Genomic DNA, 21757 nt, shown 5'->3' with positions numbered 1-21757 from the left:
TGTTACTGAGTTATTTCATTCTTTATTTCTTTGCTTTTTCCTAAATGACAACTGGATGAGGGATACAATGAAAAAGGTTTTAGTTCTTGGCTAAACTTTTTTTTTTAAATGTGAGGTGTGTGTGTGTGTGCCAGCACTGGGGCTTGAACTCAGGGTCTTACGCTCTTGCTTGTCTCTTTTGCTCAAACTGGCACTTGAACCACAGGTCCACTTCCAGCTTTGGGGTGGTTAATTGGTGGTGTTTCATGGACTTTTCTACCTGGGCTAGTTGTGAGCAAAGATTCTTAGAACTCGACCTGCTGAATAGCTAGGATTACAGGCATGAGCCACCTGTGTCCACCTAAGAAAACTTTAAGGGATGCCTTAGGTGATCTATTCAGGAGTATATTAACATAGTGGAATATATATACATACATACATACATATATATATATATATATATATAATTTTTGCAATGCTGGATGCAATGCTGGATGGAATCTAAGGCCTATTGCATGCTAGATAAGCACTCTGCAACTGGGCTACACCCCTAACCTATTTAGATGTATTGATGATATTCATAAGTAAAGCTATTACATTAAAAAAATCCCATACCAATTTATAATTAAGCTGTTACTTTATAGAATCTTTATAACTGAAGAATTTCTTCTATGCTTATTTTCTTCTCTGTCCTCTTGGAGCTTGGAGTTTGGAATGACATGGGGACAGAGTGAGTGACAATGTCAGGATTAGTCATAGGTCTCTTGGATAGTATTTAATGCTCCTTCCTCCAGTATCTTCATGCTGTAGCCCTTGTTAAAAAACAAACAAACAAACAAGTTCTTACTGACTTTAATTCATGTTTCATTTAACTATTCTAAATCCTAAGGACCCATAATCTTCATTCATTGGTTAACTCAAGACTGTAACTGTAGTTAATTTTTAGAGTTGAGTGATTTACCGGAAACTTCATTTTTGACCAAATCACTAACATTAGTTTATTTTCTCTGATTACCTTATCATTTAAAAATGTGTAATTTGGAGAAAATTCTATTAAGTAAATGGCTTTAATTATTTATGTGTCAGTTTATATATGTATGTATGTATGTATGTATTTATGGTTGGTGTGGGGCTTGAACTCTGGGCCTGGGCGCTGTCCTCAGCTCTTCAGCTCAATGCTGGCACTCTACCACTTGAGCCACAGTGCCACTTTTGGTCTTCTGAGTCGTTTATTGGAGATAAGAGTCTCACGGGCTTTCCTGCCAGAGCTGGCTTTGAGCTGTGATCCTCAGATCTCAGCCTCCTGAGTAGCTAGGATTACAGGTGTGAGCCACCCGTGCCTGACAGTTGATTATTTTTTATTATGTGTATTTTCTTGTATAATTTATTATGTGTATTTTCTTGTATAATTTATTACTACAACCATTACTTTTTTCAGCATTAAAATACCAAGATTCTATTTTAATGCATGTTTAGAATTTTATAATTGTAATGGTAACAAAAGTTTTTTTTACTTTAAATTATGATACTAAAAACATAGATTAGGGAAAATCTGTAAAATACAGATTAGCAAAATATTAGGAAATCCATGCTCCTTTTAAAATTTCTGTTTTGGACAGTGGCTGCAAATAAACTGGATTTTCTTTAAGCTGCTACTAATATTTGGGCAGCAAAAATTCCCCATATTTGGGCCGAAGCAGAGCATCACTTATCATAAGTAGGTATCAGTTGGTGACAATATAATGTTGATTCAGTGTCAACAAGCCTCTGAGTTGTTTTGAGTCATCACAACCCCATTATAACACTATGTGATGACATTTATAGTGCCTGAAGTGATTTGGACGGCTATAAATGCCATCGGAACCCAGGCATGACAAGGCAGGGCCAAAAGACTCAGTTCAACAGATAACCTGCCTGGCAGACAGGTCCTAAAGTTGTCTTTGCTTGGTCTGTCATGGAAGAAATACAAGAAGTTTAGTATTGTTCTACCATAAGACTTTGCAAATACAGGGGCTGGGAAGGTGGCTCAGTGGTAGAGCGCTTGCCTTGCATGCCTGAGGCCCTGGGTTTGATTCCTCAGCACCACATAAGCAAAAAGGAAAAAGCCAGAAGTGGTGCTGTGGCTCAACTGGTAGAATGCTAGCCTTGAGCTGAAGAGCTGAGGGACAGCGCCCAGGCCCAGAGTTCAGGCCTCATGACTGGACCCAAAACAAAACAAAACAAAAGACTTTGCAAATACAAACTAACAAAATCAGCTTTAGCTTTACCTGTGAAATTAAAAATTGTGATCAGGGTTTGGGGTCTAATTCAGTAGTAGAGTGCTTGTCTAGCAAGCTCCACTCAGACCCTATATACCCAGCATCACACATACAAAAAAAAATCATGATTGTACTTATTCACATATTGCAAAATTTTGATTTATAGAATCAAATGTTCTCTTGTAGCCAACCCTTCTTTTCTTTTCTCCCTTCCACTCGCTTCCCATCTCTTTTCTTTTCCTTCCTTCTTTCTGCTTCCAGACTTTAGTTTACTAGATGATTGGTTAAAGTTTTGTTCAGGAGAAGTACCTAAAGTGTATTGGTGGAAATCTTTTGGCACACTTGCTATGCAAAATTTCTTTGTTCTCCTTAGATATGTATTTTAATGTTTTTTTTTCCTTTCATGCATTTGTTTCTAACGCATTTATAAGATTATCTCTTTGTAGCTTTGTATGTCCCTCCCCCGCAGTATAACCCTGCTTTCACTTGTAGAGGAGATGGGGAAAAACAAGTCGTTTAAGGATACAGGTGGACCTGTTGCAACAATGAGAAGTACAAGTTGTCATGTCAAAAACGAGCTTTACAATGTTGGTGGGGGGTAGGGGGGGATTGGGTGGGGGGATGAGGGGGAGGCTGGGAAGGGATGTGAAGGGTAAACAAAGGAGGGGGCTGCAATGCTTGGTAAGAAATGTATGCATTAACCTGCCCATGTAATTGTAACCCCTCTGTACAGTGTGTTCACAAAAAAAAATTAAAAAAAATTTATTTGTTCTGTTTTTTCATTGCTGGAGGTTGAACCCAGGGCTTGGCACATGCTAGGCAAACTTCTACTTCTGAGTTACACTCCCAGCCCTTTTGATTTCTTTAACTAATTAATTAATAAATAAATTATTATTAATGTGTTGTACAGAAGGGCTACTGTTTCATAAGACAACTAATGAGTACATTTCTTTTTTGGACAATGTCACCCCCCCACCCTTTTTTTTTTCTTATCCTGAACTCTGATCCTTGGCGCTGTCCCTGAGATCCTTTCACTCAACCACTTGAGCCACAGTGCTACTTCCAGCTTTTTCTGTGATTAATTGGAGATAAGAGTCTCTTGGGCTTTCCTGCTTGGGCTGACTTTGAACTGTAATCCTCAGATCTCAGCCTCCTGAGTAGCTAGGATTACAGGTGTGAGCCAACAACAGGAAAAACAAATCCCTTGTTTCCATTTCTTGGAGTTCATTTCAATAAATAGTATTTTAAATGCTCAGAGAAGTAACCTTTGAGTTTCTCCCCTAGGGTATCCTCCTTTAGTCTGTTTGTGTGTAGATGCCTAGAGTCTTCTATGGACTGTGATGTATATTTATATTATAGATCTAGTTTTCACATAAGAGAGAAAACACATGTCATTTGTATGAGCTTGGCTTACCTCACTTAGCATGATTTGTTTTAGGTCTATCCATTTTCTGCAAAAGACAATCTTATTCTTGCTAATGGATGAGTAAAAGTCCATTATATACATATATATATATATATATATATATATATATATATATATGTAGCACTTTTTTTCATGCACTTCTGTCATAGGGTATCTGGGCTGTTTCTATAACTTGGCTATTGTAAATAACTTAGTAATGCACATGGATGTACAAGTGTTTTTATTGTATCCTGGCTTATGGGGTTCTGGGTAGAAGCCCAGGAGTGTTACGGCTGGGTCATAGGGAAGTTCTATGTTAAGTTGTTTTTTTTTTTAAAGTAACTTCCAAACTGCCTTCCAGAGTGGTTGTAGTAGTTTACATTCCCACCAATAGCGCAATAGGGTTCCGTTTTCCCCACAGCCCTATCAGCATTTGCTGTTGTTTGAGTTCTTGATATTGGCCATTCTAACTGGGGCGAGATGGGATCTCAGTTGTTTTGGTTTGCATTTCCTTAATGGTCAGAGATGTTTGATGTGTCTATTTGCCATTCTTACTTCTTCTGAGAAGTTTCTCTTAAGCTTCTTTGCCCATTTATTAATTAGTTTGTTCATTTTGGGGGAGGTGTTGGTTTTTTGAGCTCCTTGCATATTTTGGATAGTAGGCTTTTATTGGATGTATTGCTAGTGAAAATCTTCTCCCAGTCTGTTGGCTGTCTTTCTAGTTTAGTAGCTATGTCCTTTGCTGTGCAGAAACTTTTTATTTTCATGCAATCCCTTTTTGTCAAGTCTCTCTCCTATGTGCTATGTCCCTGGGACTTAAAAAAAATTCGACCTATGCTATAACTTCTAATATTTCTCCTACTCCATCTTTTAAAAATTATTTATTTGAAAATGCTAAAACCAGAGAGATTCCAGTTACATAAGTCAGGAAAAGAGTACATTTCCTTTTGGACAATGTCACCCTTTCCTTGGCTATCTCCTTGTTTTTCCCTCCAACTCTATCTTGCAGTAGTTTCAAAGTGTCTGGTCTGATGTTGGGTCTTTGATCCACGTTGAGTTAATACTGGTTCATGGTGACAAGTTGGAATACAATTTTAGGGATGCCTAGGTTTCCCAACACTGATTATTGAAGAGGCTATCTTTTTTTCCTCCTATCATATATCTTTGGCTTTTTTTGTTAAATACCAAATAACTGTAGATAGATGACTTTATTTCTGAGTCTTCTAGTCTATTCCATTGATCTTCTGGCCTTTTTTTTTGTTCCAAGCCGTTTTTGTTATTATAGCTCTATAAGAGAGGTTGAGGTTTGGGACTGTGATACCACAGCAATGCATTTTTTTTTTTTTGCCTAGAATTTCTTTGTTGTTCCATATGAATTTTTGGATTGTTTTCTCTGTCTCAGTGAAGAACATCAATGGGGTTTTTATAGGGATTATGTTAAATTTGTAGATCATCTTTAGCAGTATAGCTATTTTCTGCTAAATATTAATTCTACCTATCCATGAACATAAGAGGTCTTTATATTTCCTGATGTCTTCTATAACTTCTTTCTTCTGATTTTTATAATTTTCACTATGGAGATCTTTGCTTCTCTGGTTAGGTTTATTACTAAATATTCTATTTTTGTTTTTTGAGGCTTTTGCAAATGGAATTGTGTCCCTAATTTCCCTCTCTGCTTGTACATTGTTAGTATACAGAAAGGCCTCTGATTTTTATGGGTTGAGTTTTGTATGCTGCTATTGTGCCAAAGTTATTGATCAGTTCTACAAGCTTGGGGATGGAGTCTCTTGGGTCCTTGAGATATAAGATCATACCATCTATAAATAGGGATAGTTTGATTTCTTCTTTTTCTATGTGAATCCCTTTTATGTCCTTCTCTTGCCTTATTGTTCTGGTTAGGAGCTCTAGAATTATATTGAAAAGTAGTGGAGAAAGTATAGACATCCTTGCATTGTTTCTGATTTTAGAAGAAATGGTTCTAGTTTTTCACCATTTAGTGTAATGTTTGCTGTTGATCTGTTATATAGCTTTTATTATTTTGAGGTATCTCCCTTCTATTCCTAGCCTCTCCAGAACTTTCAACATGAATGGGTGTCAGATTTTGTCAAAGGCCTTTTCTATAACTATTGAGATGGTCATGTGATTTCTTGCCTTTGGTTCTGTTAATGTGTTTTTTGATTTAAGTAGATGATCATAGTGTACGATTTCTATTGATCAGTTGTTGAATTCCGTTGGCTAGTATTTTATTAAAGAGTTTTGCATTTATGTTCATCAGAGAGTGGTCTATACTGGGTCTTTACATGGTTTTTGGATGAGTGTAGTCCTGGCATTATAAGGACTGGCAAAAAAATGTGCTTGATCTTTCCATTTCTGTTTCATGGAAATGTTTGAGGAGTAGTGATTGGTGTTAGTTTGTTTTTAAAGGTCTTGTAGAATTAAGCTGTGAATCTATCAGGACCTGGATATTTTCTTGCTGGATGACTATTACTTTCTTGATCTCATTGTTTGATATAGGTCTGTTTAAGTGGTTTATATCTTTTTGGTTCAGCTTAGGCAGCTTGTATGTCTGTAGAAATTCATCCATTTCCTCTAGATTTTCCATCTTACTTGTGTATAGTTTTTGAAAGTAGTCCCTCATAACCTTTTGAGAATGTTTATCATCTCTAGTTTTGTCCATTTGAATAATTTCTCTCCTTTTTTTTGAAGGGGGTGTCAACTTAGCTAGGGGTCTGTAAATTTTATTAATTTTCTCAGAGAACCAGTTTTTGTTTTGTTGATTCTATGTTTATTTTGTTTTTGAGATAGGATCTCATTGCTACCTTTGTCCTGATTGGTGTCAAAGTCATGATGCTCTTGCTTCTGCTTTCTTGAGTGGCTGGGATTATAGGCCTGTATCATCACAACTGGCTTGCACAGTATTTCTTAAGATTTGAAGAAAGTTCTTACTTTGTTGACAGAAACCATGATGATCATAGCTAAAATGTCACTTTTCAGTCATAAATATGCATATTTCACTATTTTCCTAACAAATGAACTATTGATAAGCTCTATGTTATGTAACTAACAATGTAATGTAATGATCCCTTCCAGAAGTATTAATACTAATGATGGTCATCAGAGTTATTTTATTGGTGTTGAAGCTTCTGTTGCATTGGTGAAACTTTTGCATACACACATGTACTTATATACATATGTATATATGTATGTATCTTCTTCTGAAAATATACACAGACTGGGAAGTAACTTAGCTCCAAGCATGTGATTTTTGACTTTTAAACATACATAGAAATTATATAGTAGTCTAGTTTGGATTTGAGTCATAGCTAAATAAAGATATGTTGCTCTTTAGTACCATCTTGAAGTTAGGGTACAACATACTGGATATAATTTAAGCCAAATTTAGGGCACAAGATGCTCAGTCTTATTAAAATTTAAGCTTCTGGACAGTGATTGTAACCTTGAAACCTCTCATTTCTGCTCTCTTTCTCTCTCTTGGTCTGTTGCCTCTTTTTTCTCTTTTCATGTCTTTAGAGCTTGTTGTATAAGCATTGTGACGTAAGAACCAAATAAGACCCAAATAGCATAGAGTCAAGAGAGAAGGAATGCAGCAAGGTGTTCATTTGACTCGGACAAAAGATCTTAAGGAAATTAGCCTGTGACTGTGGTGACTTATCATATCTACCAGTTGAAAGTCAAATATCTTCTCCTTTACTGCTGCAGTCATAATTTGCAGTGTCAGCCATGGTTTATTTGCTAGCCAGGTGATATCATCTATTAAGATGACTAAAGTAGCAGTGATGCCTGTGCTGTGACATAGTCATGTCAGTTTCACTTATAGTTCAACACCTGGGTTTAATGATTCAGAAAACCTGTGGTTAAACCCTGTGGCTTGTGCTGAGAGCTGGCCTGTTGTATCATTTAAACCCGTAGGCAAGGGCTGGGAAGGTGGCTCAGTGGTAGAGCGCCTGCCTTGCATGCTCAAGGCCCTGGGTTCAATTCCTCAGCACCACATAAGCAAAAAGAAAAAGCCGGAAGTGGCGCTGTGGCTCAAGTGGTAGAGTGCTAACCTTGAGCTGAAGAGCTGAGGGACAGTGCCCAGGCCCAGAATTCAGGCCCTAGGACCGGACTCCCCCCCCAAAAAAAAATAAACCCTTAGGCAAGAAAGCTCCCTGCCCGGAAATGTGTGAAGTCATTAATTTCTTATGAGCATCTTTTTTTTTTTTTTGTGCTTCAGTCCATTCAACCATTTCCCCAATAATTTTCATTGCTGTAATCAGAAAAGACATATTGGAATCTTTTGGGTGATTGAGATTGGAAATCAGCTCTCAAATGGGAGGTGATTTATAGTTTTAGTATGGAGCATGAGAAATCATTAAGTGTTGAAGGGCTTTTTCCTCTTTTCTGAAGCAGTTTGATTCATTGGGTCCTTATTTATCAGGGCAGGCAGACCATCTTAAATTGTCTTCTGTTTAGATAGTGTTCTTTTCAACAACCTATAAGTGTAACTCTTGTGCCATTAAAGATGTAAATAACCAGTTAGTCTCTAACAGGGGTTGGGATGGGTTGGGGAAGGTTTGGGCTTAGCTTTAGGGGGAGTCTTTCTATACGACCTAGCATTTCCTGGGTGACTTAGGAGATAAGCACAGCCCCACATGAATAATTCACAGTAAGCACATAACTGCATATTAATGCAGTTTCAGTGCTTTGGTAGTTGCTGGAAGGAAGTTTCATTGCTGAGTATTAATGGTAACTTCTTGGAGAGTCTTTTGAATGGGGCATGTGAGGGATTGTAAATTTATAATTAATTTTGTGAGTGGATGTGATTAGTGTGAAGAGGATAAAACTTAACCAATTGGTATGATTTTCTTCTGATGATTATATGAACAGGAGAGGACTGCGTGACAAAGATGGTGTATTTATGGCTTTGTTTGTCATAGCCATAGTCCTTTTGCATTAATCAACTGCTTGAGGATTTTCAGCGTGTTTTCGCCTCTTGAATGGGGAGCATTCCAGGGCATTGCAGGCCTCCCTGGAACTTAGATTCTTTATCAGGCTCCCAGGGGAGTTCATTTGAAGTTTCTGGTACCAGTGGCTGGCTGCAGCATGATATTGCTCAATTCTAAGTCCTCTTATTGATGGGTAGAAAAGATTGAATTGCTATTTAAGAAATTTTATGATCATAGGAAGGGAACAATTTAGTATAGGAGGTTTTTCTTAGATGATCCCTTTCGTATGCTTAAGACATCTTGAACTCTTGACTGTTCAAGCTACTTAGAGGTTATGAGTTGGTCTTCACTGGGGATGATAGCAACATCTTCGTGAGTGTATGGCCATATACGGGAGTGCTTTTTATTGTCAAGTGATGGGGGTGGGAGAGGGGAAGGAGAGCCAGGGGGGCTCCACATCCTGCTTTGCTCAACAGAACCCTGAGAAACATGATTCTGCTTGTAGATAGTTTGTATAGTACAAACTGCCTGACTTACAGAGGCAGGAGCTGCTCAATGAAAAACAAGCAGTATATAAGGGACCAGTGAATGGGAGAAAGGCAGGTTCCTGGGGGTTAAATGAACACAGAGAAGAATAGACTGGTTATGGAAGATGATCACTTCACTTCCTTCCAAGAGCATATAGAGACCATGCACAGAATGCGTCTTATTATTCTGCTGGCTTTTGGTCATTGAAAAGGCAGTATTTGAGTAAACAGTCTATCTGGCTGTCTGAATCCTATGGACGGGACGCACATTTTAGCTTGGAGAGGATGGTGGGCAAATGTCACTAGGGCTTGGGTGGTGGTACTCCATGGAACCTGTTGGCAATATGATCAGGCCTGGGGGAATAGCAGGGGGATGACAGGCAAGCTAAATCTCTGCTAGCAGCGTTTTGGGAAATCACCCATCAGCCTACTCCCTGGCTCATGCTGCGGGCCAGGTCCTGGGGAGTGAAGCAGAGCTCTATGTCTCTCTCATGGTCACTGTCTGTGTGCTAGTTCAGGCTTTCTCTACCCAGAGTAGCCTTAGTTTGAACATAATTTCTGGCACAGATGACTATTCTTTCACACCTTTGATGGTATCATTTAAATTAGTTAGTTTTTTTTTTTTTTTTGAGACAGGGTCTCATCTGTAGCTCTGGCTGTCCTCAAATTAGGACCCTTTTTGCTTCTGCCTCCCAAGGTCTGGGACTACAAGTGTGGCACCCAGCTTGGCAATGTTGATGTTGTCATTCTTTTGCTAGGCATTTTCATCTTCTCAGCCTAGTTGCCCTAGTTTCCTAGATGCTCCCTTTGCTGGGGCCTTAGAGGCCTGCTCACAATACCTTCACCCATGCTGAGCTATCCTTCAGTTGTTCTGATCCCACCTTACCCATTCAAGGAGTATGGGGCCACATTAGAAGAAAGCCAAGCAAGCATTGAAAAATCCTCAAGGGGAAGAAAGTGACCCTCTTTTCATCTACCCAAGTGCTGCTCATTCACAAATTCTTAGCATTGTCCTCCTTTACTCCAGCTGAGGTACTAGCCACACCATCTCTTGCAATTTTAGTAAATCCTAGGTATGTCTGGTTAAAAACCTACTACCATCAGGGGCTGGGAAGGTGGCTCAGTGGTAGAGCGCTTGCCTTGCATGCATGAGGCCCTGGGTTCGACTCCTCAGCACCCCATAAGCAAAAAGAAAAAAAAGCCGGAAGTGGCGCTGTGGCTCAAGTGGTAGAGTGCTAGCCTTGAGCTGAAGAGCTGAGGGACAGTGCCCAGGCCCAGAGTTCAGGCCCCATGACCGAACGCCCCCCCCAAAAAACAACAACAACAACAACAAAAAAAAAAACCCTGCTACCATCAGGCACAGCTTTGGAGCCAGACTGCTTAGGGGGTGGGTCCCTGTTCCAGTATCTACTAGCTGTGAGATTTGCCTGTGAAATGGTTATGAATACTGTCTGATCAAGTCCATGGAAATGATGTAGAACATCGCTGGCAAGTTCTGGGTGAATGGGAGCATGTCATTTGTTGCATGGAAAGCAGGATGATGAAGAAGCCTACAGGGACAAGAACCTCACAGGTTCTATATCTGAAGTGGAGTAACATCTTCATTGTTGTGGTTCTGAGGGAAGTAGATTATCACGGAGGCTCAGTTTCCCCTCCCATTACATAAGGATGACTCATTCTTTGTGTAGTTCTTCATGGATATACATAAAACTTAGTTTAATATTGGCTCATAGTCGATACACAATAGATAACAACTTTAGTTGCTGCATAGGGGTTTAATCAATAATGCCTAAGTAACTGTTCTTCCTGTAAACTATAAGCTTTATGAAAAAAAGGGACCATATTTTATCCTTCCTTATTTTTTTAGTCTGGCAGTTTTAGTGTTTTTTAAAATATATTTAAATGACATGCATTCATAATAATGCATTAATGATATAATATAACAAATATAATAATATATTATCTAATATATATTATGTTATAATATAACAATAATTTGTGGGTTTTTTCTTGTCTTGAAACAGTCTTGTGAAGCCTAGAAATGCACTTTTTTTTTTTTGTAGGTTGTGGGCCTTGAACTCAGGGCCTGGGTGCTGTCCTTGAGTCTCTTTGTGTTCAAGGCTAGCGCTTTACCACTTGAGCCACAGAGCCACTTTTTGAGTGGAGATGAGAGTCTCAGGGAGACTTTTCTGATTGGGCTGGCTTCAAACTAGGATCCTCAGATCTCAGCCTCCTGAGTAGCTAGGATTACAGGTGTGAGCTACTGGCGTCCAGCTAGAAATGTATTTTTTTTAATTTTTAGTTTAAAAAATTTATTTATTTATTTCATTTTATTTTATTTTATTTCATTTTAGTTTTTTTTGGTTGTGGGGCTTGAACTCTAGGCCTGAGCCCTGTCCCTCAGCTCTTCAGCTCAAGGTGAACAATCTACCACTTGAGCCACAGCACCACTTCTGGTTTTCTGGTGGTTTATTGGAGATAAGAGTCTCATGGACTTTCCTGCTCGGGCTGACTTTGAACCGTGATTCTTAGATCTCAGCTTCCTGAGTAGTTAGGATTAAAGGCATGAGCCACCAGCACCTGGAAAGAAATATATATTTTTAATATTTTTTTGCTCTTAACAAAATATCACAGACTCTGATAAAACAGTCCAATGATTTGTAGACCGGATAGAAATATGAGCTAATTTTAGCCCCCATTTGGTAATCTGTTATCAAATCAGGTAGAGAAGATATTCCATAGAAGTGAGCTATTCAATCCAGCACTGTTTCCTGCCTTGGACACAAGCCGCTGCTCCCTCCTCTCAGCACTTGCTGTTACCCTCACACCTTATCTTAACATGTTCTTAGTCCAATCCTGGAAGCATGAGATATGGCCGTTTATAAAAAACGATTATCCCAACCCTCCTTAAAAAAATGCATTTGATCTGGGCTCTGGTGGCTCACACCTGTAATCTTATTAGGAGGTTGAGATCTGAGGATCAAAGTTTGAAATCATCCGGGCTAGGAAAGTGTCTAACCACCAAAAAGTTGGAAGTAGAGCTGTAGCTCAAGCGGTAGAGCAAAGAAATTAAGAGACAGTGCCAAGGCTCTGAGCTCAAGTCCCAGTACTGGCATACACATACAAAATTACATTTGAGCTCTATAAGGTTTGGGAAACTATTGACATAAATTTTTTGGAAGGGATCAAAACTCGTGTATTTCTAATTTCATTTGTTGCTTTCATTGTCAGAAATTTTCTAGAGCTCAAGTTTTTTTAAGTGCCATATCAGTTGCTGGGTATTTTCTTCTCCATTCAAAGTCTGAATGAGATGGATTCCATATCCGTCTGTCCAATGAATGAGCTCAGTCAATATTGATACATAGTAAGTTTGGAAAATAAATCAAATTTTTACATTCATTCTAGAGTTTAGTAGAAGAGAAAATTATTCTAGAGAAAAAGATCACTAGGTCAATGTGGTACAGATGCTGGCCTAGAACTGGCAGGTGAAAATCCCTGCTTTCCCTTTCTTACTGAACTGCTTTCTGCCTCAATTTCTGTGTTTGTAAAAAGTTCATAAGAGTGACATCTATCTCATAGGCTTTTGCTATGAGGATTGATAGTAACCGTTACAAGATTTTGGGGGTAAAAACTACTTATTTAAAACACTACTTATTTAAAAAGCTACTTATTTAAAGCAGAAAATAATATATATCTAAGCCAATTGAAATCAAAGCCACCTGCAGTCGTTATCAGATTCAACTTAGACCTTTTGACTATTTTTTTTTTTAACAGCACATAGTTTCTTTATAATAGAATGAATGATAAGCTTCTGACACCAGTTGTGGCTGGTTGCTGAGAGGCCACCCAGTAATGATAAAATAGCTGTTTGTTTTTTCTGGGGAGATATTTCCAAACAGTGGTCATTTAGGAGTTCTAACAGGCATGGAAGTTACCATGGAAAAAGTAAATCTGACAAATGAATGATCATGGATCTCTTGATAAATTGAGTCAACTGGATGTGATGCATGATTTTAGATAATGGAGTGATTGAGAAATAAACGGAAAATCAGTGCCTATAAAGAGTTACTTACTTAACTACAGCATTTCCCATCAGTTTCAGTTTTGTGTGTGTGTGTGTGTGTGTGTGTGATTTAAATAACTGGCATTGAGGTATTTTAGAAATAGTTTTTGGGTCTGTATTTCATGCTCTTTTCACGATATATTTATAATGTATGATATATTTATAGTGTATGTTGCAAATAATATTTTAACAAAAACAACCTGCCCCCTCAATCTGATTTGCAAATATAAGTTGCTTAAGAATTAGCAATAATTGTATGTATTTTTCAAAGAAGGCAGTATAGTGTCCCCAGAATTGTCTTCTAGAAACTTAGTTTCTAAGTTTGTGCTGTTTTTTTTTTCTTGCAGCAATATGAAGTATTTTTAAAATAAGAAGACTGTTCTTCACAGTTGTTATAATTTTTCAATCAGAACTGGTTAGATATTAAGGGAGACAAATGTGTTACATTGGCTTACTAACAATGGGCCTCATTGATAAAAGTGATTTAATGTATGTTGTGTTAATAGCTTAACCTCTGAAGCCCCTAATCTCCCATGGAAATATTGCTTTGTAGAACAAAATCCAATGAGAAGTTCTGGGATTCCAGAGTGAATTTGTACATTCCTTAGGGGCATTTTTGCAAGGGAGGTTGTTGTGTTTTAAAGGTAGTTGATAAGAGACCTGCACCACCAACCCCAGACCCGCACCACCAACCACCATCCTGCATTAGTCTATAGAAGGTATTTGGGTGTATGTACGCCTGTACCAGCCGGTACCACCATTTAGCCAAGTGAAGTTTCTGACCATTTGCAGCATACATTATAAATCAGGATGTCACTACCAGACAATCAGATTTGAGCATTCCGTGAACAAAGTAGCCTATATTCCCTAGGAATAGATCACTTCACTATGTTTATGTCACGCTGTCCGTATGCCTGCCGTTACACAAGTCAGGGTAACACACTGTTTATTTATTCTAGGAGTAGGTAATTGATCTGTATATTTACCTAATTTGGGGTTCATTAGACAAAAATTGAAGTGGGCAATTTAGCATGATTACTTTTATGGGGAAGAGAAGATAAAATTATTCTTCCAACTCTTGAAAGTGATTCCTCTATCCCTTGGGTTTGTGAAGCGATAATTTTGAGTCTTCTCCAAGTTGGGCTGGTGTTGGCTGTTCTCGAAAGAAATTTCCTATTTGGCACATAATGAGTGGGGAAGATTGCTGGCCAGATATATGGGGAAGCTTAGAGGATTTCCAACTGTCAAACGAGACCTCAGGAGAGACCCAGGAAAATAGCAGGAGATGTTTGTTGAGTGAATGAAGTTAAGTGATACTCTTTCCAGTGACATGGGGGGTGTCTCTGCCACTTGGGGGATGTGACAATTTTAGGGCTAAGTTTGTACAGTCTAGTTGGTTGTTGAAAAATTGGTTTTGCTTTAAAATAAATTTTCATGCTGGAGATATATTTTGGTGGCATACATAATTTAGAAAAATAATACAATAAAATATTTTTATTTGTGGAAATGACCTATTAGATTTGACATAGAAAATTGATGTTTCTCTTATTGGATATTTAGGGAGCTTGTAATTTATTTTTATTTTTTCCCCTTCCTGCCTCTGTAATATATTTTTTTTGTTTTTTTTTTTAACAGTATTTCTTTTTTTCATCTTTTCTTTTTTGGTACTGGGGATCGAACCCAGGACATTGAACTTGCTAGGCAAGTGCTTTGCCACTGATCTACATCCCAGCCCTGTATTTTTTTTTTTTTTTTTAGCTATAAGTATTATTGTGATGAAAATATTTATAGTACTTAAAACTTTGTCCAGTCCTGTGGTTAGAAAATTTTAGTTCTTAGTGCCTTTTATTTTCTTTTTCTAAGTAAAAATACCAAAACAAATACCTAGAGGTAAAATAAATCAAATAAATCATTGCTTTCTCCATTGGCCCATCAAGGTATACTCTAACCTACTGTGCATGTAAACGACCTTTGTGGACACTGTCCCCTTCCCTCCTGCTCTCCCAGTTTTTCCCTCCCATTCCCAGTAAATGACCTTCTTAAATTCTACTTAAATCTCAACAAATATTTTTATGTTATCATTATGAAAAATGTTTTTCTAATTTTTTAAATGATGTGCTTGCCTTTATTTATTGAAATCGTTTTTCATTTCTTCCCCAGGGTTTGAATTTCCTTCATGAAATATTTGATGTTTTCTGAACTGTCATTCTACTTCTTGGGTGTTACAGAATGTGACAGTGGGCATTTTCGCTGTGGAAACGGACGTTGCATCCCTGCTGCCTGGAGGTGCGATGGGACCAGAGACTGCTTGGACGATACAGATGAAATTGGCTGCCGTAAGTAGAGATGAGCCAGAGTAAGGTCTGCTTTGGGTAACCTAAGTGTCGGGATTTCAGCAGTATCCAGTAGAGCTGGGAGTGCAGTCCAGGGCTAGACTCAGTTCTTTTGAGATTTATGGGAGTGAATAGACAGATGATGGCATCAATAACAATTTCACTCCCTTTTGAGAGAGGGGCTCAGTTTTTTTGGGGGGGGGTCGGTCGTGGGGCTTGAACTCTGGGCCTGGGTGCTGTCCCTCAGCTCTTCAGCTCAAGGCTAGTGCTCTACCACTTGAGCCACAGTATCACATCTGGTTTTCTGGTGGTTTATTGGAGATAAGAGTCTCACAGACTTTCCTGCCGGGGCTGGCTCTGATCTCAGCCTCTTGAGTAGCTAGGATTATAGGCAGGAGCCACCATCACCCAGCTAGGGGTATCTTTCTTACCCTCACCGTATAACCAGAGTCTGTCATTGGCTGTTACTGATTATTCACTCTGGAAAATTTCTGAGAAGGCAAATGTAATTCTTACCTTTGTTCTTGTGTAAACAAGGTTTTTGTCCTTGGCTTTCTTTCAAAAATTTTTTTCTTTTTTTTACTTTCCTTTTTTCCTCCCTTCCCTTCCTTTCCTGGTCCTTCTTTTCTCTGCTCTTTTCTTCTTTCTTTTTCTCATCTCAGTAATAACATAATGCCAGTGCCAGTAATGATAGCAACTACCATTGCATAGCACTTTTACTGACATTTAACTTAAATTTTTAATAACAAACCATGAATTGAATACAATTCATTTATGATACAAATATTAAGATTCAGAGAAGTTGCTAAGGATCCTAAGGTAAGTAAATTGTGGAAATAGTAAATATTTGCCATGTTTCCAAATCTCGTGGATTTTTCTACTTTTGCAGGATACTCACATTTAATTTTTTACTTAGAAATATAGTTGAGTAATTTGTCCTTATTTTGTAGCCATACATTTATCTTTTATTCTCAGTGTGTGTGTGTGTGTTTTAATACTGCTCTGGGTCCTTAGTTTGTTTTGCTGCCATGACTGAGACTTATCTGACAGTAAATTTTTAGCAGACTCTCCTGGAAAGGTTGTTGACTATTTGCCTTCATGTACATTGAGCGGGAACTGACATTCACTTTTTGGGAGCACTGTGATGGTATGAAGGCACAGTCATTTGCCATAATAGGTCCTGTTTTGGTCTGTTTTAGCCCACTCTTCCTGCCAGACGGGCTATTTCATGTGTCAGGATGATGGAAGCTGTATCCCTCACTCTTGGGTGTGTGACCAAGAGGATGACTGTACGGATGGCTCCGATGAACATCAGCATTGCCGTGAGTGTTTCTAGAGGAACCCTCCTCCTCCCCCGTCCCTCCCCCTCCCCTCCCCCCCCCTTCGGCTTGAACTCTGGGCCTGGGAGCTGTCTGTCAGCTCTTTAGCTCAAGGAGAGTGCTTTACCATTTGAATCACAACACCACTTCTGGTTTTCTGGGGGTTAATTGGAGATAAGAGTCTCATGGACTTTCATTCCCTAGCTGGCTTTGAACCATGATTCTCAGATCTCAGCCTCCTGAGTAGCTAGGATTACAGATATGAGCCACCAGCACCCAGCTATCCTTTTGTTTTTGGGGCTCCAAAAATCTCACATGTCATAAGTTCTGTATTTTGGGATGGTTCTTCATGAATGCTCACCTGGGCCTTATGGAAGAGGGAAGCTACGTATGTTAGCCATCTCATTCAGAGCTTGGATCATGCTAGAAGTGTGTACCCACAGGTTCCAAACTGGGAGAGGTCCCTACTTGTTTGGGTGATGTTATGCTCAAGAAAGAAAACAAAATATTTCCTGCTGATGGGGTCTTCATCCATGTGGCTCTCTGCTCCATGTCTCCCTTTGCTCCTGTGCATTCTGCACATCCTTTCTCCCTCACCGCTCCACTCTCTTTCAAAAAAAAAGTGAAGATAAAAAGGTGTGTTTGCAGATGGAGTGGAAGTAGGAGAGGGTAGGAGGCTCTGTGGGAGGCATTGTTGTTGGTTTCTTCAAAAAGAGAATGCAGTAGTGTGGCTGGCTCTTGGCAAGTGCTTCATTCAGAATACTCTCCAGGGGTAAAGTTGCCATCTTTAAGATTTCACTGGCCCTCTGTGGGCTTATGCAACCCAAGTTTGTGCTCAGGGCCCAGATACTTGACTCTGGTATTATTAAAATGGATTTGTATAAATGACAGGAAAGGTAGTGGATACATCCAATGAAAGGATTTCACAGTTTGTGCTCTGGAACCCAGGCTGGAAACTTGGAAATAATTCCTGATTCTGTCTATCAATTTTACTTTACTATCTATCTAGTCTTCTCTATCACTGCTTGGTTTAATCACCAGCTTCTATCTGGTTTGCTTTATAAACATGTTGAAACTTAGCTTTCCTTTTTCATTTATGCTAATCATTCCGTGTCAGCATCTCTCATCTGGGTGTCTGTAGCAGGGTCTGGACTGGTCCCCCTTCTTGTCCTCCTGGGCTTGTTCAGGGTCTTCCTGACACTGATGCTGGAAAGATCCAACCCAAGCCCTTTGCCACCTCTAATCCAGGAGAAAAGTTCTGACTTCCTAATAACTTTACAATGACTGCTGCTTATTTTTTTCCCTTGGCATCCTCTGACCATTTCTGTCCTGAAATGTCCATTTTGAGGTCCAGATTGCTTACAGTTCCTTCTTCCAGTCTTTTGTTTCTGTGAGTGCTGTCTGGGTGCTCATTGCTAGGGGGAGGTGTCACCTCCTCAAGGAAATTGTCCCTGTCCCTTGCTCCTATCCCACAGAGAAAGGGCCCCATGATACTCTTTCTGTAATTCCTATATAGCTATGATACGCTTCCATAATGGCTTTCTAATTATTCTCACTTCTCCTCCAGAAGACTGTGAGCTCCTTGAGGGGAAAAATATGTATTGTCTTCTTCTATTTTTGAGAAAGAGTCTAGCTGTGGAGCCCAAGCTGCTGGTGTACTTGGGATCCTTGTGCCTCAGTCTCCTGAGTGTAACAATAGGTGTTGAACTGTCTGACTCTTCTTCATTTTTCGGTTTCTATTGTTGCTGTACTGGTGGCAACTAGAATACCCTGAACAGATGTTTGCATAATGAATGAATAAATGTCAGTTTTAGATTGGTTGATGGAATTATAGAAATTTACCTGGCCTTTTGTAACATTTGAATGAGCTTTTAATTGTTCCATTATAAACCTAATTGGAGATAAGAGTCTCATTCTCACTGGCTTTCCTGCCTGGGTTCTTGATCCTCAGATCTCAGCTTTCTGAGTATCTGGGACTAGAAGCGTGAGCAACCAGTGTCCCGGTCTTCTCATATTTTGTTTAAGACCACTCATGACAGGAATAAAAGGAAGTTCTTTCGTTTTTGTAGAAATTGGCAATACATATTTTGATGAATTATATAGCAATTAAATGAGGAGGTATCTTTTGAACCTTCTTCATAAAATTTTGTCTCTGCCATGTGCAGAATTTAGACATTTAGTTCCTTTTAGAAGAGTCCACCTATTCTGTACTCACTATAAAAGTAAAATTGAGCCCATAGGTACATACTAGGAGAAAATAGGGAATCATAATATGAAAATATAAGAAATAGGAAGACTGGAAAAGTTTTATTTTCTATTCAAGAATTTTAAAATCACAATCAAACAAATGGATGGAAGAGACAAAGTGACAAGAAAGATAGAATTAAGCAAGTATAGAGGGATGTTTAAAATATTTTATGGGTCACATGATCATATTAATGTTTGAATATTCAAGTACAAACTTTACAGCAGTCATTCTCATACAGCTTTGTGTGTGTGCGTGTGTGTGTGTGTGTGTGTGTGTGTGTGTGTGTGCATGCGCATGTGCCAATCCTTGGGCTTGAACTCAGAGCCTGGGTGCTGTCTCTGAGTTTTTTGCTCAAGGCTGGTATTCTATCAGTTGAGCCACAGCTCCACTTCCAGCTTTTTTCGTGCTTAATTGGAGTTAAGAGTCTCACAGACTTCCCTGCCTGGGCTGGCTTCAAATCCACAGATCTCAGCCTCCTAAGTAGCTAGGATTACAGGCATTAGCCACGGGAACCCAGCTCTGTCATTTTTCTTTTATCTTTATCATGCCACATCACTTAACAGGTCATTTTTTTTTTTTTACTCCAGAAAACCAAGTTTTGCTAAACCTTATTTCTTTAGTACCTACGAAGTTCTACAAAAATGCAGAGGAACACATTTTTTTCCATCAAAGATTATATTCTTCTTTAAAATGCCTCTCTCCTCTCTCTTTTTGCTGGTCCTGGGGATAGAATTCTGGGCCTGAGCATTGTTCTTGAGTTTTTTCACCAAAGGCTAGCATTCTACCACTTAGGCCATAGCTCCATTTCTGTATTTTTGTGGCTAATTAGAGAAAAAAGTCATACAGACTTTCCTGCTCTAGCTGGCTTTGAACCATGATCATCAGATCTCATTCTTTTGAGTAGCTAGGATTATAGTCATGAGCCACCAGCACCTGGCCTCTTCTATTATGTGCGCTTGTGTTCTGTCTCTCTCTCTCTGTATTATCTTTTTTTTTGCTGGTCCTCAGGCTTGAACTCAGGGTCTGGGTTCTGTCCCTGAGCCTTTCTGTGCTCAAAGCCAGTGCTCTACCACTTGAGCCATAGCTCCACTTCCTGCTTTTTTTGTTTATGTGGTAGTGAGGAATTGAACTCAGGACTTTGTGCATGCTAGGCAAGCACTCTTCCATTAAGACACATTTCGAATCCTTTCTCTCTCTTAAAAATATTCTTTTATTGTTATTACTAAGGTGTTGTACAGAGTGGTTACCATTTCATAAGCACTTCTCTTTTTTATGTGGACAATTAAAAGAATGATAGGATACTGTTATGAAGTTGAAGTATTTCCTGCTTCAGATTTGCAAAATAGTTTTCCTATGATGCTTGTAGGTATCAACACATCTGGTTGTCTTTTTCCAGAGGCTCATGTGATGAATTGTTAAAGCTTATCTGTATAGAATATAAATATCCATAAAGAATATAGAATATCCATATAGAATAAAGTCATGCTTTGTGGCACATGATCAATGTTACAGAGTTTATAAAATAGAGAATGCAATAAAGAAAAAAAAAACAATGCATTCTCAAATTCCTGCCATTCAGGAATAACCAGTTATCACTTTGGCAAGTGTTCTTGTTTAGACAAGGCTTTGAAAGAAGTCAGTGGTGCTTCTCCACCTTGGTTGATACCTGTCTTATGTCATTCATTGTCCTTGCCATACATCGTTCTAACACATATTAAACATAGTGAAATTGTCTACTTTATCATGTTGGGCATTTTTGTTCTGTAATTTTTTTTTTAATGTCTGCTCAGCTTGGTGGTAGCTGGCTGCTGCATCTAACTCCATGAACTTTATGTTCAATATATGCTCTGTTCACCTTTGCTTTCCACATCCTCGTTCATACTTGGTAATCATCAATAGATTAGTCTGTGTCAGGCAGCAATTATAAACTAAGTGCTGTTTTTTCTTCCCCTCCTCACAGCTGGGGTAACCTGTTCAAGTCATCAGCTGACATGCTCCAACGGTCAGTGTATCCCGAGAGAGTATAGATGTGACCATGTGAGAGACTGCTCCGACGGATCAGATGAGAAAGACTGCCGTGAGTCCCTCCTCTCTGTTCTTGTGCTCTTATTTAATTTCACCCTTGTCCTTTGGCATTTTAATCAATTTGTTAGATTTGTTGATGGACAAAAATGCTTACAATATGCCCCTTGTTGTTGAAATCTCTTGGCAGATTCTTTTGTGGATTAGCGGTGATGTTCTGATAGGGGTCTATTTTTAACCAGACATTCTAAGTTTGTTCTGACTTACAGAACATCAAATTTGAAGTAAGAAATTGTTCACATTAATAGAGAATTCCCCAAACAGAGGTCATTGAATATATGGACTACAGGATTTAGTTTGGCTGATGTTAATTTTCATTACATTGCTATGGGAAGTTTCTAGGTAAATATCCTCATAATTCTTATTCTTGTGGGTTCAGATTACTTTTAGAAAATGTTATATTTTGAAAATGGCTTTCCTGGACTGAAGATATAGCATGATGGTAGAACATTTGCCTAACATGCTTAAGACTTTGGGTTCAATTTACAGCACTGCCAATAAACAAAAACAAAAAAAGGTAACTAGCTTTCTAAGCGATTGCCACAAAATAATACATACAAGATGGATGCCTGTAATCCTAGCTACTCAGGAGGCTGA

At 38.7% G+C, this 21757-nt stretch overlaps 1 protein-coding gene across 1 annotated transcript in view; it reads left to right on the top strand.

Moving 5' to 3' along the window:
• The window catches only part of Lrp2 (low density lipoprotein receptor-related protein 2), a 189646-nt gene that overhangs the window by 17413 nt on the left and 150476 nt on the right, over positions 1-21757 (top strand). The window contains exons 2-4 of the mRNA XM_013027359.1: positions 15407-15514; positions 16711-16833; positions 21039-21155. Coding sequence (XP_012882813.1) covers positions 15407-15514; positions 16711-16833; positions 21039-21155 — 348 coding nt within the window. The remainder of the gene's footprint in view (positions 1-15406; positions 15515-16710; positions 16834-21038; positions 21156-21757) is intronic.

Source organism: Dipodomys ordii, unplaced genomic scaffold (genome assembly GCF_000151885.1).
Source record: "Dipodomys ordii isolate 6190 unplaced genomic scaffold, Dord_2.0 Scaffold5, whole genome shotgun sequence".
In the NCBI taxonomy this organism is placed as follows: domain Eukaryota; kingdom Metazoa; phylum Chordata; class Mammalia; order Rodentia; family Heteromyidae; genus Dipodomys; species Dipodomys ordii.
The sequence above is the reverse complement of the archived record's forward strand: the minus strand, read 5'-3'. Positions and strand labels throughout refer to the sequence as shown.